Source organism: Oncorhynchus gorbuscha, linkage group LG10, assembly GCF_021184085.1.
Source record: "Oncorhynchus gorbuscha isolate QuinsamMale2020 ecotype Even-year linkage group LG10, OgorEven_v1.0, whole genome shotgun sequence".
Taxonomy (NCBI): domain Eukaryota; kingdom Metazoa; phylum Chordata; class Actinopteri; order Salmoniformes; family Salmonidae; genus Oncorhynchus; species Oncorhynchus gorbuscha.
Window position 1 is genome coordinate 80,802,673 of NC_060182.1, and position 16,435 is coordinate 80,819,107.

Consider the following 16,435-nt stretch of genomic DNA (forward strand, 5'->3'; position numbering starts at 1 on the left):
GATGATTCAGTTCCAAGAGAGCCCAAGGCCGCGACACTTCTGTCAGTCATAACACGTAGGAAAAACTAGGTTGCTCGGTTTACAACACAAACATAGTAGATACACACTCACCGTCTTTCAGATGACAAAAAATAAAATGACGGTCGATTAAATACAATAGTGCGTTAAGGTACAATCCAACCTAAGGGGAATAAAATACTTAATTCCCAGTTATTTTTACCGAGCCATAAAGGTCAAAGTGGACAGTAATGCAATATATAAATTCAGGCGAAATGGAGAGCGGTCGAGGTAACGGAGTTTGCTCTCCGTCGTATGCATCACGAGGCTACGCAGCGTCCTACTGTATTCTCTATTCACGGGTTGACAGCATTGCGGCTGTATGCCAGGGGGCGCTAGCTACAATACGTGGAAAAGCACAGAGACCCCATTTCAATAATTACTTTATTTATGTAAAGGATAGACCTACAGTTCCAGTCAAAAGTTTGGACACGCCTACTCATGTAGAATAATAGTGAAGACATCAAAACGATTAAATAACACATATGGAATCATGTAGTAACCTTTGTCATTAAGGCAAAGGATGGCTACTTTGAAGAATCTAAATATATATGTTGGTTTGTTTAACGCTTTTTTGCTTACTATACATGATTCCATATGTGTTATTTCATAGTTTTTATGTATTCACTATTATTCTACAATGTAGAAAATAGTAAAAATAAAGATCAACCCTGGAATCAGGAGGTGTCCAAACTTTTGACTGGTACTGTACATACTCAATTGGTATCATTCATGAATATTGCAGTCAGTCAGGCAGAATACATGCATACAGAATGCTATCATACCCTTACATATGTTATAGACAATGACAAATGAAGCAATGAATACAACACATTTTGGTTTTATTCACCCACTGCCATTATTCACCCACTGCTGATCCAATATTATACTGTCAATTACATTTTAATTGCATTAGATTGAAATTCGATGCATGCATCCATTTCATAAACCACTATTCTGATGAGTGTCTCTTTGGAGCAGAATTTATTTTGACATACATTCTATCACACTCAGCAACCCAGGATATTTATGTAGGGTAATTTAACATGAACACTGAGAGGATTATGCTTGTAAGGATAAAGTGACGCTGCTAACTGACTGCTGGCTATGTGGATCTCAATGCAGCCCTTTTAATGTAGTCAGTGACCATAATACAGTGCTAAGATTATGTGCCATCAGAGACTCTGGGTTCGCGCCCAGGCTCTGCTGTAACCGGCCGCGACGTGGGTTCGCGCCCAGGCTCTGTCGTAACCGGCCGCGACCGGGAGGTCCGTGGGGCGACGCACAATTGTCCTAGCGTCGTCCGGGTTAGGGAAGGCTTGGCCGGTAGGGGTGTCCTTGTCTCATCGCGCACCAGCGATTCCTGTGGCGGGCCGGGCGCAGTGCGCGCTAACCAAGGTAGCCAGGTGCACAGTGTTTCCTCCTACACATTGGTGCGACTGGCTTCCGGGTTGGATGCGCGCTGTGTTAAGAAGCAGTGCGGCTTGGTTGGGTTGTGTATCAGAGGACCCATGACTTTCGACATTCGCCTCTCCCGAGCCCGTACGGGAGTTGTAGCGATGAGACAAGATAGTAGCTACTAAAAACAATTGGATACCACGAAAAAAGGAGAAAATTTCAAATAGAAAATAAAAAAGTAGCGATAAAGTGACGCTGCTAACTGACTACTGGCTACGTGGATCTCAATGCAGCCCTTTTAATGTAGTCAGTGACCATAATAAAGTGCTAAGATTATGACCATTATAATGTTAATTTAATAGCAAAGTTTTGATTGCTGGCTGGACATGTAGTTACAACATTAAACGGTATGATAAGTGCAATGCCATTTCAAGAACATCAGTGCAGTGGTTCTATTGTTCTGTGGACACTGCTCTGTACAGTTCAATTAGTCTTAAACATCTAAAGAAAAACATTTCAGTACATGGTAGTTTACATTGATTGACCTGTATTGCTATGGAAATTCAAACCTAAATTGTGTTGAAGAATGAAGTTAACACAGATATGTATTTTTCTTCAACAATCTACAATTATGACATTAGTATGTATGTATGTATGTATGTATGTATGTATGTATGTATGTATGTATGTATGTATGTATGTATGTATGTATGTATGTATGTATGTATGTATGTATGTATGTATGTATGTATGTATGTATGTATGTATGTATGTATGTATGTATGTATGTATGTATGTATCTCTTTCAGCTTCGAAAATGTCTGTATAATATATGTATAGACTGCCTCTCTACATAATATGATGACAGCCATTCAAATGATATGACAAAACAAATACTGTAGACATCCAATCATGGATGCCAAGCAAAGTTTAGATGTGAATGAAACTGCTGTGGTAAAGGTGAACTAATGTTTCCCTCACTGATTGAACAGGGGTGTGTGTATTCACTAGGAAGCAAACAGTCCGAAACAGAGAGGGACCTACCTGAATTTGTCCATAAGAAATACTTGTTTTCCTTTTCCGTTTTGCTACAGTCCAAAATGTTTTGCTACACTTTGCACTAATGAATCCTCCCCACATAGGATATGACTAACCACAGACCTTTCCCTGTATCAACCTAGCAGCAGCATTTGAGCTCCCATGACTACAGAACTACAGCACTACAGGTGAGGACACTAGCAGGACATGACTACAGCACTACAGGTGAGGACAGTAGCAGGACATGATTACAGCACTACAGCACTACAGGTGAGGACACTAGCAGGACATTACTAAAGACTACAGGTGAGGACACTAGCAGGACATGACTACAACACTACAGCACTACAGGTGAGGACAGTAGCAGGACATGACTACAGCACTACAGCACTACAGGTGAGGACACTAGCAGGACATGACTAGACTAATTGATCAGATAAAATATCTGAAAAGTTATTTTAGGAAATTATAACCCTGTAATCTGATTATTTTCCTTGGTGCCTCGACTACCTAGTTAATTAAAGTTACATGATTAATCAATTTGATCACGTAATAGTAACTACAGAGAATCTTTGATAAAACTAAAAGTCTTCATTTAATGATAGTAAAGACATGACAAGACCCTAACCTGTAGAGAGGGTGACCATTCCCTCTGTGTTCTAAAGTGATAGTAGCACATGGAGAGTCTCATAATAAAGGAGTGATTGGCACTTTGGTTGAAACATAACAATTCATAGCATAGAAGAAGGGAACTAAGAGTGAGTCAGATCACATTTCATTACAGTGTAACTATTCCACTGTTCAAAACCCCAGTTGAAACACTATCATAGATAATTAATAAATGTTCAGCTCAACATCATGCTGGAACGGATACAAAATAATAATTGTTGTGAGCAGCTAGTGAAACCAAAATATCAGGGATATTTCAGCAAGCAATTACTTTCAAAGTTTGTGTGTCAACAACTGAATCCCAAATGATTTTGCCTGCTAACTGGAAAATCCTATATCAAACCAGGGGTTGACAGAAAAGAGACCAGACTGTGAGTTACACAGCAGAAGACAAACAACAAGCAACAGAAAAGTGTTATTAGCTCCCTGGGAGTGGAGACTAGAAACTAGTCCTCCCTGGTGCCATGGTGCTGTTAATCTACCTGTCATATCAAACAACAGAAGCCCCTTTAGAGGAGATGGGAGGACTATTAACCTGGTTCTAGATCAGTTCTTGCTGTCTTGCCAACCCCTATAATCATTGTTAGGTCATTGTCAACAAGTTGGCAAGACTGAGCCAACAGATCTGGGACCAAGCTAGAGGAGTGTGGGAAAGATCTGACAGCTGAGGTACTGGGAATGATAGTTGTACTTGCATCAGTGACCATATGACCCTTTTGAAAAAGGTCAAAGGTATAGTGGAGGAGGGGAGTCTAGGGAAGGAAACAAATGCGCTTGTATGAAATGAGACTCGTTCTCTAGCCCGTCATCAGGCAAATGACGTTTACAGAGGTGGAATCCCAGAATACATGTGTAAAGCTGAAAAAGAAATGTAGCTAGTTGTGCTAGACATTTTATAGACAGAAGGATAAGATTCATATCATTTTTAAATGTGTGCATGCTTTTTTCATCCAAGAAAACAATTGCTGTTTCAAAGGGTGTGTGGCAGATTTCAAAACTCTTCCACAGTAGGATACACTTGAGCCTCCTCTTCCTCTTCCTCCTCCTCAGTTTGCCTATTATCAAAATGACACTCCTACATATAAGTGATGGGGGAGAAAAAATGTATAGCTACATCTTGCAATATTATTTTGGGTGATATTATATCGATACTTTGACTGCAAGTATCAATTATTTTTGCTAGGTAGCTTTAGCTAGCGGTAGTCAGCTGTACCTGCACCAAAACTGGTATTTTTCATCCTTTAGCTTGTTATAACTTGTTCTCCGTCGTCTGTTTTCAGCACTTTTTTTCCCATGACTGATCAAAACTAATATTCTAATGGTCTCTCATCTCTCTGCAGCAGACATATAGTGAGCAATATGTTTGGAAACACAAATTGCAGTATCGAATCGCTATACATATAGAATCCGCACCTAAGTATTATGATTGTCACTCCCTGACCTTAGAGATACTTTTTATGTCTCTATTTGGTTTGGTCAGGGTGTGATTTGGGGTGGGTATTCTATGTTCTATTATTTGTATTTCTATGTTATGGCCGGGTAGGGTTCTCAATCAGGGACAGCTGTCTATCGTTGTCTCTGATTGAGAACCATACTTAGGTAGCCCTTTTCCCACCTGTCTTTGTGTGAGGTTGACTTTGTTTATGGCACAAAGCCTTTAGCTTCACGGTTTGTTTTGTTGTGTTTATTGTGTTGCTCGGTGTCTTTTCTAATAAAAATAAAATGTACACTCACCACGCTGCGCCTTGGTCCTCTTCATTCAACAGCCGTGACAGAACTTCCCACCACAAACAGACCAAGCAGCGTGGTAAGGAGGAGCAGCGTGTTCAGGATTCATGGACTCGGGAGGAAATCCTGGACGGGAAAGGACCCTGGAGGCAGGCTGGGGAATATCGCAGTCCGAAAGAGGAACTGGAAGCAGCTAAAGCTGAGCGGCGGCGATATGAGGAGGCTGACCATCGAAGCAGGCACGAGAGGCAGCCCCCCAAAAAAATTTGGGGAGGAAAAGGAGTGTGGTAGAGTCATGATTCAGACCTGAGCCAACTCCCCGTACTTACCGTGGCGAGCATGTGACTGGTCAGGCACCGTGCTATGGGGTGATGCGCACTGTGTCTCGAGTGAGCATTCACAGGCCGGTGTGCTCTGTGCCAGCATCCCGCATTTGCCGGGTGGAAGTGGGCATCCAGTCAGAATGGGTTGTGCCAGCTCTGCGCTTGAGACCGCCAGTGCGCCTCCACAGCCCAGTGTATTCGGTGCCTCTGCCAAGGACAAAGCCTCCTGTATGTCTCCCCAGCCTGTTGAGTCCTGTGCCTGCGCCCAGAACTAAGCCTCCTGTATGTCTCCCCAGCCTGGTGAGTCCGGTGCCTGCTCCCAGAGCCAGGCCTCCTGTGCGACTGTCCACTCCAGTGATGCTCCATGGCAAGAAGCCTCCAGTGATGATCCATGGCACGAAGCCTCCAGTGATGATCCATGGCAAGAAGCCTCCAGTGATGATCCATGGCATGAAGCCTCCAGTGATGAACCATGGCAAGAAGCCTCCAGTGATGATCCATGGCATGAAGCCTCCAGTGATGAACCATGGCAAGAAGCCTCCAGTGATGATCCATGGCACGAAGCCTCCAGTGATGATCCATGGTGTCTGCGTCCCGCACCTGAGCCGCCACCGCGGATAGATTCCCACCCAGACCCTCCCCTATAGGTTCAGATTTTGCGGCCGGAGACCGCACCTTTGGGGGGGGGGGGGGGGGGTACTGTCACGCCCTGACTTTAGAGATCCTTTTTATGTCTCTATTTGGTTTGGTCAGGGTGTGATTTGGGGTGGGTATTCTATGTTCTATTATTTGTATTTCTATGTTTTGGCCGGGTATGGTTCTCAATCAGGGACAGCTGTCTATCGTTGTCTCTGATTGAGAACCATACTTAGGTAGCCCTTTTCCCACCTGTCTTTGTGTGAAGTTGACTTTGTTTATGGCACATAGCCTTTAACTTCACGGTTTGTTTTGTAGTGTTTATTGTGTTGTTCGGCGTCTTTTCTAATAATAATAAAATGTACACTCAGCACGCTGCGCCTTGGTCCTCTTCATTCAACAGCCTATCGTGAGGTGCCTGGCAAGGCTTACAAAGTCATTAAAGCTTAACCTCTAACCTTAATCACACTGCTAACCCAAAGCTTGAATTAAAACCAAAAAGCTCCTTTTTGTTTTGATGAAGTTTTACAATATAACCAATTTTGACTTTACAGCTGCCCATCTAAGCTGCATCTTAAGATGGCATAGCAGTTCAGACGTCTTTTGTCCTCGTCTTGTCGTGTCCTGTATATATATATATATATTTACAACTTTTTTCACATACATTTTATTTTTATTTTCCATCAACTCATCTTCAAAACACTCTCCTGCAACCCGCCTCACCAATTTATATTTATAAATAAGTATTATTTACCTCAAATCTGCAATCCTCCAAGAAGCTAGCCAGAAACTCCAAGAAGCTAGCCAGAAGCTAGCCAGGAGCTAGCCAGAAGCTAGCCAGGAGCTAGCCAGAAGCTAATCAGAAGCTAGCTAGCTTCTTTACTGGCAAATCGTTAGTATTCAGCTAACCGCTGTTTGTGGTCATCAGCTATCCTTTAGCTCGAAATGTCCCTGGATTTCAACTGCTCTCTGGACATTCATACCCGGATCTCACAGCTAGCTAGCTGCTATCCGTGTGACTATCTGCTTTCATCGATTCCGGAGCAAACATCAATTACTCCGGAGCTAGCCAGCTCCGTCAATCACTCCTGAGCTCCGTCAATCACTCCTGAGCTCCGTCAATCACTCCTGGGCTGCAGTCACCTATCCGGACCCGTTTTACTGCCTACGCGGAGCCCCACCGGGCCTTCACAACTGGACTGCCGACGTTATCTACCCGAAGGAGATCCGGCTGGCTCCTCCGTCGCGACGTTACCTGAACGCCCATCTGCGGCCTGCTAACTGTTAGCTGTCTTACCGGCTGCTCTCAGAATAGACAATCGGACAATTTATTTTTATTATTATTATGTTTCTACTTGGGCCTCTATAACTATATATATTGTTTTTATTTTTATTTTATTTATTTTTTATTTTGTTGTGTGATTTGGATTAATCCCCTCTACCACACGGAACCCCACTAATCTACTGACGGAACGCAAGAGCTGGCTAACAACAGACCTCCATCCTATGTTAGCTTGCTACCGATGGCCTGGCTAGCTGTCTAAATCGCCGTGACCCCCAACCAACCTCTCCACTCACTGGACCCTTTTGATCACTCGACTAAGGATGCCTCTCCTTAATGTCAATATGTCTTGTCCATTGCTGTTCTGGTTAGTGTTTATTGGCTTATTTCACTGTAGAGCCTCTAGTCCTGCTCACTATACCTTATCCAATTTATTAGTTCCACCACCCACACATGCAATGACATCTCCTGGTTTCAATGATGTTTCTAGAGACAATATCTCTCTCTTCATCTCTCAATACCTAGGTTTACCTCCACTGTATTCTCATCCTACCATACATTTGTCTGTACATTATACCTTGATGCTATTTTATCGCACCCAGAAACCTCCTTTTACTCTCTGTTCCAGACGTTCTAGACGACCAATTCTTATTGCTTTTAGCCGCACCCTTATTCTTCTCCTCCTATGTTCCTCTGGCGATGTAGAGGTGAATCCAGGCCCTGCAGTGCCTAGCTCCACTCCTATTCCCCAGGCGCTCTCTTTTGATGACTTCTGTAAACGTAATAGCCTTGGTTTCATGCATGTTAACATCAGAAGCCTCCTCCCTAAGTTTGTTCTATTCACTGCTTTAGCACACTCTGACAACCCGGATGTTCTAGCTGTGTCTGAATCCTGGCTTAGGAAGACCACCAAAAATTCAGAAATTTTAATTCCAAACTACAACATTTTCAGACAAGATAGAACTGCCAAAGGGGGCGGTGTTGCAATCTACTGCAAAGATAGCCTGCAGAGTTCTGTCCTACTATCCAGGTCTGTACCCAAACAATTTAAACTTCTACTTTTAAAAATCCACCTCTCTAAAAACAAGTCTCTCACCGTTGCCGCCTCCTATAGACCACCCTCTGCCCCCAGCTGTGCTCTGGACACCATATGTGAACTGATTGCCCCCCATCTATCTTCAGAGCTCATGCTGCTAGGCGACCTAAACTGGAACATGCTTAACACCCCAGCCATCCTACAATCTAAACTTGATGCCCTCAATCTCACACAAATGATCAATGAACCTACCAGGTACCCCCCCAAAGCCTTAAATACGGGCACCCTCATAGATATCATCCTAACCAACTTCCCCTCTAAATACACCACTGCTGTCTTCAACCAAGATCTCAGCGATCACTGCCTCATTGCCTGCATCCGTAATGGGTCATCGGTCAAACGACCTCCACTCATCACTGTAAAACGCTCCCTGAAACACTTCAGCGAGCAGGCCTTTCTAATCGACCTCGCCGGGGTATCCTGGAAGGATATTGATCTCATCCCGTCAGTAGATGATGCCTGGATATTTTTTTTAAATGCCTCCCTAACCATCTTAAATAAACATGCCCCATTCAAGAAATTTAGAACCAGGAACAGATATAGCCCTTGGTTCTCCCCAGACCTGACTGCCCTTAACCAACACAAAAACATCCTATGGCGTTCTGCATTAGCATCAAACAGCCCCCGTGATATGCAGCTGTTCAGGGAAGCTAGAAACTGTTATACACAGGCAGTTAGAAAAGCCAAGACTAGCTTTTTCAAGCAGAAATTTGCTTCCTGCAACACTAACTCAAAAAAGTTCTGGGACACTGTAAAGTCCATGGAGAATAAGAACACCTCCTCCCAGCTGCCCACTGCACTGAAGATAGGAAACACTGTCACCACTGATAAATCCACCATAATTGAGAATTTCAACAAGCATTTTTCTACGGCTGGCCATGCTTTCCACCTGGCTACTCCTACCCCGGTCAACAGCACTGCACCCCCAACAGCAACTTGCCCAAGCCTTCCCCATTTCTCCTTCTCCCAAATCCATTCAGCTGATGTTCTGAAAGAGCTGAAAAATCTGGACCCCTACAAATCAGCCGGGCTAGACAATCTGGACCCTTTCTTTCTAAAATGATCTGCTGAAATTGTTGCCACCCCTATTACTAGCCTGTTCAACCACTCTTTCGTGTCGTCTGAGATTCCCAAAGATTGGAAAGCAGCTGCGGTCATCCCCCTCTTCAAAGGGGGGGACACTCTTGACCCAAACTGCTACAGACCTATATCTATCCTACCATGCCTTTCTAAGGTCTTCGAAAGCCAAGTCAACAAACAGATTACCAACCATTTCGAATCTCACCATACCTTCTCTGCTATGCAATCTGGTTTCAGAGCTGGTCATGGGTGCACCTCAGCCATGCTCAAGGTCCTAAACGATATCTTAACCGCCATCGATAAGAAACATTACTGTGCAGCCGTATTCATTGATCTGGCCAAGGCTTTCGACTCGGTCAATCACCACATCCTCATCGGCAGACTCGACAGCCTTGGTTTCTCAAATGATTGCCTCGCCTGGTTCACCAACTACTTCTCTGATAGAGTTCAGTGTGTCAAATCGGAGGGTCTGCTGTCCGGACCTCTGGCAGTCTCTATGGGGGTGCCACAGGGTTCAATTCTTGGACCGACTCTCTTCTCTGTATACATCAATGAGGTCGCTCCTGCTGCTGGTGAGTCTCTGATCCACCTCTACGCAGACAACACCATTCTGTATACTTCCAGCCCTTCTTTGGACACTGTGTTAACAACCCTCCAGGCAAGCTTCAATGCCATACAACTCTCCTTCCGTGGCCTCCAATTGCTCTTAAATACAAGTAAAACTAAATGCATGCTCTTCAACCAATCGCTACCTGCACCTACCCGCCTGTCCAACATCACTACTCTGGACGGCTCTGACTTAGAATGCGTGGACAACTACAAATACTTAGGTGTCTGGTTAGACTGTAAACTCTCCTTCCAGACCCATATCAAACATCTCCAATCCAAAGTTAAATCTAGAATTGGCTTCCTATTTCGCAACAAAGCATCCTTCACTCATGCTGCCAAACATGCCCTTGTAAAACTGACCATCCACATACTGTTATTAATGGCTTTGCTCCTTTGCACCCCAGTATCTCTACTTGCACATTCATCTGTTGCACATCTATCATTCCAGTGTTTAACTGCTCAATTGTAATTTTTTTCACCACTATGGCCTATTTATTGCCTTACCTCCCTAATCTTACTGCATTTTCACACACTGTATGTAGACTTTTCTATTGTGTTATTGACTGTACATTTGTTTATTCCATGTGTATCTCCGCGTTGTTTGTCGCACTGCGTTGTGCTATCTTGACCAGGTCGCAGTTGTAAATGAGAACTTGTTCTCAACTGACCTACCTGGTTAAATAAAGGTGAAATAAAAACTAAAATAAACGTCAACATGCTACATTAAGTCACATTCTGTAAAACAATCCAAGAAATCAATGGTACTTTCTCTGGTATCAGATTTCTACTTTACAGTGACTCAGTGTGCGCCTATGAGTTTGGTCACCTTGTAGGTCAGGTCCTCATATTGTAAAATAAACCCCTCTTTTTCTTCTCTATCAGATTATCCTTGACAGTCTTTATTAAGTATGGGAGTCACCTTGTAGGTAAGGTCCTAGGGTGGTGATGAGGGAGTTTAGGCAGCGGACCAGGCTCTGGTATATCTCTACATGGGTGGGGGGGCTGGAGCGGCTGCCTCTGGCCTTCACATGGCCATGGTACAGAGGACCATCCAGGTCCATCACCCTTGGACAGAGAGTGCAGCACCCACCTCTTGTACAGACAAAGAGGAAACAGTTGCCAAGTTCCCAACAGAGACTTTTATTTCCCTATAGACCTTTTCAACTTATTTTTGAGGTGCTGAGGAAGTGACATACAGGGTCTGTCCATAACAGCTGTTGAGTGGGTGACGATAGAAACAAACTCTGTACTTGGACCTCTTGGGAAATGCTGTCTTGGGACAGGGTGAAGAGGATGCCCACACAGGCACTGAGGTGCTGGGGGGAGCTGATGGCCTCTACATAGCGGTACAGGGCACCCAGCACCAGGGCATGACCCGTACGCCTCACAGCATCGGTCTTCAACCTGGTGGGGGGTGAGATAGGATCAATCTGAGGTCCAACACACTGTGAAACTGATAAACTGTTGTCCAACCAACACACAAATGTCACAACATTAACTTAGTATGAACGCTAATATGCCATCCGAAATGAAGACAGTGCAAGACATTGTACAATATCACTGCCAAAGGCAGAACAGTCCAGTATGTGTGTGGTAAGGGGTTGGGGGTTGTCCGCTCACTTTTCGAAGCTGATCAGGGTCGTGGAGAGGGTGAATGCAGGGTCGTTGACCACCTGTACCAAACGAGACAGGCCCTCAGCAGCCATGCAGCACAGCAGGGGGTTTTAGAGTAAGAAAACATAATATTGTGTAGGTTGGTAATGCAAAAGGCAACAGAGTTCAGGCTCTGAGTGTTTACCTTCAGGACACTGGAGAGAGCTGCGGTCACGTGAGTCTGAACAGTCTGCTGCCGGAAACCCTTCAACTGCTTCAGAGACTCAGTAAACTGTTCCAGAATCTGGGTCCTGTCCAGGATACAGGAGATGAATAATTTAGAGCCTGAGGTAGAGCCAAAATAATTGTAACAGCAGTCACACAGTCACTCAAATTGAGTTTAAAAAGTTTAATAAAAGAGTATCAAACCTATCTCTGTGATAAAGAGCTAAAAAGGGACATAGAACTGTAAGGAAAAAAAGTGAGAGATGAATTTCACTTTCAAAGGAAAACCACCAACCCACAAACACTATTTAGTTCTTCATTGAGTGAAAAGAAACAGTAGAAAAACTCTGCTCTGATCACATAGCAGAGGACAGATACCACAAACAAAGATACACACCTACATAACAGGCTGTGGATGGACAGAAGCTGTGATCAAATGTGGCAAAATGTGTCTCTTTTTACCTGGATCCGTAACCACAAAGCGTCTCAGAGCAGAAAATTGATCGTAAGTGCTGAGAAGAGAGACATGATTCCTATGTTGTTGATGTAAAGAATATGTGTTGGTCCGTGGTGTGTAATGAGGAGCAACCGGATGCTGCACTTGACGCATTTATGAAATTGCTTATCCCATTTACTAATGTTACCAACCCTTAGTAAACTTTTGGAAAAAATTTTGTTTGACACAATGCTATTTTACTGTAAACAAATTTACAACAGACTTTCAGCAGGCTTATAGGGAAGAACATTCAACAAGCATGACACTTAAACAAATGACTGATGATTGGCTGAGAGATATTTATGATAAAAAGCTGTTTTGTTACACTTCAGTGCAGGTTTTGACATTATGGAACATAGTCTGCTAATGGAAAAACATATCAAATCAAATGTTATTGGTCACATACTGTTATAAGAATTTTGTATGTGGTAGTGCACAGGTACCTCAGGTCTGAATGATTAATACACAAAGTATTAGACCGTCCCGGTGAATCTGTTTAGAGTACCTAAGTTCCTATCCTTGATTAATTCTAGGTGTTCAGAATATCAAGTCCAAGATGTCTTAAAATATTCCCCAAATTTGTGAATAAAGACTTACTCAACTTGTCTTGTAGGCTGGGAAAAGCAATGTTGGTTGGATTCCGTCACTGTCTCTGTCGACCTTAGATATATACCGGCCCGTTATGGAACCCCAATGTCAGGGGACAGGTCTTTAATTAACGGGTCAATGAACCGCCCGTGCACGGTCTTCGGCGTGTTACCTTTGGACGACAGGGACAGGTATTGGAATCCGCAACCCAGAGTTTGTAAGATTCTGGTTTAAATGAAACAGTCAGATTTCTCAGCTTACAATGGTCAAAGTGTTCATTCACGAGGACGTCCTAGTCCGTTGTACAAAACCATCCATTTTATACTGGCTCGTTACGCACATACCTTCACACACAAACAGTAGGTATCCTATGCACATACCGTGTCACTACCCAGCCGACAGTTCCATCCCCCGAGATTAGGGAGATCTTGAGAAGTATTCCCTGTCCTCTCCCAAATCTCTCAGAGGCTTAGCCGACCTGAGACTTTGAGAAGTACTCCCTGTCCTCTCCCAAATCTCTCAGAGGCCTAGCCGACCTGAGACTTTGAGAAGTATTCCCTGTCCTCTCCCAAATCTCTCAGAGGCCTAGCCTACCTGAGACTTTGAGAAGTACTCCCTGTCCTCTCCCAAATCTCTCAGAGGCCTAGCCGACCTGAGACTTTGAGAAGTACTCCCTGTCCTCTCCCAAATCTCTCAGAGGCCGAGCCGACCTGAGACGTTGAGAAGTATTCCCTGTCCTCTCCCAAATCTCTCAGAGGCCTAGCCGACCTGAGACTTTGAGAAGTATTCCCTGTCCTCTCCCAAATGATGTTGCTCTTGCTGCGGGCGATTCCCTGATCCACCTCTACGCAGACGACACCATTCTATATACTTTCGGCCCGTCATTGGACACTGTGCTATCTAACCTCCAAACGAGCTTCAATGCCATACAGCACTCCTTCCATGGCCTCCAACTGCTCTTAAACGCGAGTAAAACCAAATGCATGCTTTTCAACCGATCGCTGCCTGCACCCGCATGCCCGACTAGCATCACCACCCTGGATGGTTCCGACCTTGAATATGTGGACATCTATAAGTACCTAGGTGTCTGGCTAGACTGCAAACTCTCCTTCCAGACTCACATCAAACATCTCCAATCGAAAATCAAATCAAGAGTCGGCTTTCTATTCCGCAACAAAGCCTCCTTCACTCACGCCGCCAAGCTTACCCTAGTAAAACTGACTATCCTACAGATCCTCGACTTCGGCGATGTCATCTACAAAATGGCTTCCAACACTCTACTCAGCAAACTGGATGCAGTCTATCACAGTGCCATCCGTTTTGTCACTAAAGCACCCTATACCACCCACCACTGCGACTTGTATGCTCTAGTCGGCTGGCCCTCACTACATATTCATCGCCAGTCCCACTGGCTCCAGGTCATCTACAAGTCCATGCTAGGTAAAGCTCCGCCTTATCTCAGTTCACTGGTCACGATGGCAACACCCATCCGTAGCACGCGCTCCAGCAGGTGTATCTCACTGATCATCCCTAAAGCCAACACCTCATTTGGCCGCCTTTCGTTCCAGTACTCTGCTGCCTGTGACTGGAACGAACTGCAAAAATCGCTGCAGTTGGAGACTTTTATCTCCCTCACCAACTTCAAACATCAGCTATCCGAGCAGCTAACCGATCGCTGCAGCTGTACATAGTCTATTGGTAAATAGCCCACCCATTTTCACCTACCTCATTCCCATACTGTTTTTATACTGTTTTTTATTTATTTACTTTTCTGCTCTTTTGCACACCAATATCTCTACCTGTACATGACCATCTGATCATTTATCACTCCAGTGTTAATCTGCAAAATTGTATTATTCGCCTACCTCCTCATGCCTTTTGCACACATTGTATATAGACTGCCCATTCTTTTCTACTGTGTTATTGACTTGTTAATTGTTTACTCCATGTGTAACTCTATGTTGTCTGTTCACACTGCTATGCTTTATCTTGGCCAGGTCGCAGTTGCAAATGAGAACTTGTTCTCAACTAGCCTACCTGGTTAAATAAAGGTGAAATAAAAATAAAATAAATTAAAAATCTCTCTGAAGCCGAGCCGACCTGAGACTTTGAGAAGTATTCCCTGTCCTCTCCCAAATCTCTCAGAGGCCTAGCCTACCTGAGACTTTGAGAAGTATTCCCTGTCCTCTCCCAAATCTCTCAGAGGCCTAGCCGACCTGAGACTTTGAGAAGTATTCCCTGTCCTCTCCCAAATCTCTCAGAGGCCTAGCCGACCTGAGACTTTGAGAAGTACTCCCTGTCCTCTCCCAAATCTCTCAGAGGCCGAGCCGACCTGAGACTTTGAGAAGTATTCCCTGTCCTCTCCCAAATCTCTCAGATGCCTAGTCGACCTGAGACCTTGAGAAGTATTCCCTGTCCTCTCCCAAGTCTCTCAGAGGCCTAGCCAGGTCGGCTCCGAAGCGATGCCTTGCTCAGACAGTCTGTGTTTTTCCACAATACAGATACATTGTTTAACCTAATTCTGACTAAAGGTACACACATCAGATTATAATTTATGATTCTAATCAATTTCATACAATTATAAGGTTTCAGAGTGGAATTATTTCATCATTATCTTTCAACATTTAAATTATTTTATCACATACACATGGTTAGCAGATGTTATTGCGAGTGTAGCAAAATGCTTATGCTTGTAGTTCTGACAGTGCAGTAATCTAACAAATTCACAAAGACTACCTAATACACACAAATGTAAAGGAATGACTAAGAATATATATAAATAAATGGATGAGCGATGGCCGTGCAGGCATAGGCAAGATGCAGTAGATGGTATAGAATACAGTATATACATATGAGATTAATAATGTAGGGTATGTAAACATTATTCAAGTGGCGTTATTTAAAGAGATTAGTGATACCTTTATTAAATCAATTTCTGAAAGTGGCCAGAGATTTGAGACTGTATGTTGGCAGCAGCTGTTTTTCAGTCTCTCTGTCCCAGCTTTGGTGAAACTGTACTGACCTCGCCTTCTGGATAATAGCGGGGTGAACAGGCAGTGGGTCGGGTGGTTGTTGTCCTTGATGATCTTTTTGGCCTTCCTGTGACATCGGGTGCTGTAGGTGTCCTGGAGGGCAGGTAGTTTGCACCCGGTGATGCGTTGTGCAGATCTCACTATCCTCTGGAGAGCCTTACGGTTGTGGGCAGAGCAGCTGTCGTACCAGGCGGTGATACAGCCCGACAGGATGCTCTCAATTGTGCATCTGTAAAAGTTTGCGAGTGTTATAGGTGACATGCCACATTTCTTCAGCCTCAACTCCAGCCACATTAATAATGTAAAAAATTGATGTAATCAATTTATCACTAGCCACTTTATATAATGTTTACATACCCTACATTACTCATCTCATATGTATATACTGTACGCTATACCATCTACTGCATCTTGCCATCTTGATGTAATGTATCACTAGCCACTTTAAACAATGCCACTTCATATAATGTTTTCATACCCTACATTCCTAATCTCATATGTATATACTGTACTCTATACCTTCTACTGCATCTTGCCTATGCCGTTCTGCCATCACTCATTTATATATTTTTACGTACATATTCG

General features: G+C 43.9%; 2 protein-coding genes across 6 annotated transcripts in view; both read right to left on the reverse strand.

Moving 5' to 3' along the window:
• The window catches only part of LOC124046626 (E3 ubiquitin-protein ligase HECTD1-like), a 40,160-nt gene extending 39,802 nt beyond the window's left edge, over positions 1 to 358 (reverse strand). For 3 of the 5 annotated variants that reach the window (XM_046367228.1, XM_046367227.1, XM_046367229.1), the window contains exon 1: positions 112 to 356. The gene's annotated coding sequence lies outside the window, so the exon portion shown is untranslated. Of the gene's footprint in view, positions 1 to 111 lie in introns of all 5 variants that reach the window. The other 2 variants (XM_046367230.1, XM_046367225.1) reach the window with 2 other exon arrangements.
• A 10,627-nt stretch (positions 359 to 10,985) lies between these two features.
• Positions 10,986 to 15,898, reverse strand: LOC124046627 (HEAT repeat-containing protein 5A-like). Its single transcript, XM_046367231.1, has 3 exons — positions 15,841 to 15,898; positions 11,537 to 11,820; positions 10,986 to 11,320 (listed from the first exon to the last, which is right to left on the reverse strand). Exons 2-3 carry the CDS (start codon positions 11,620 to 11,622, stop codon positions 11,077 to 11,079), a joined length of 330 nt encoding a protein of 109 aa, XP_046223187.1. The 5' UTR covers positions 11,623 to 11,820; positions 15,841 to 15,898; the 3' UTR covers positions 10,986 to 11,076.
• Between the last annotated feature and the right edge of the window lie 537 nt (positions 15,899 to 16,435).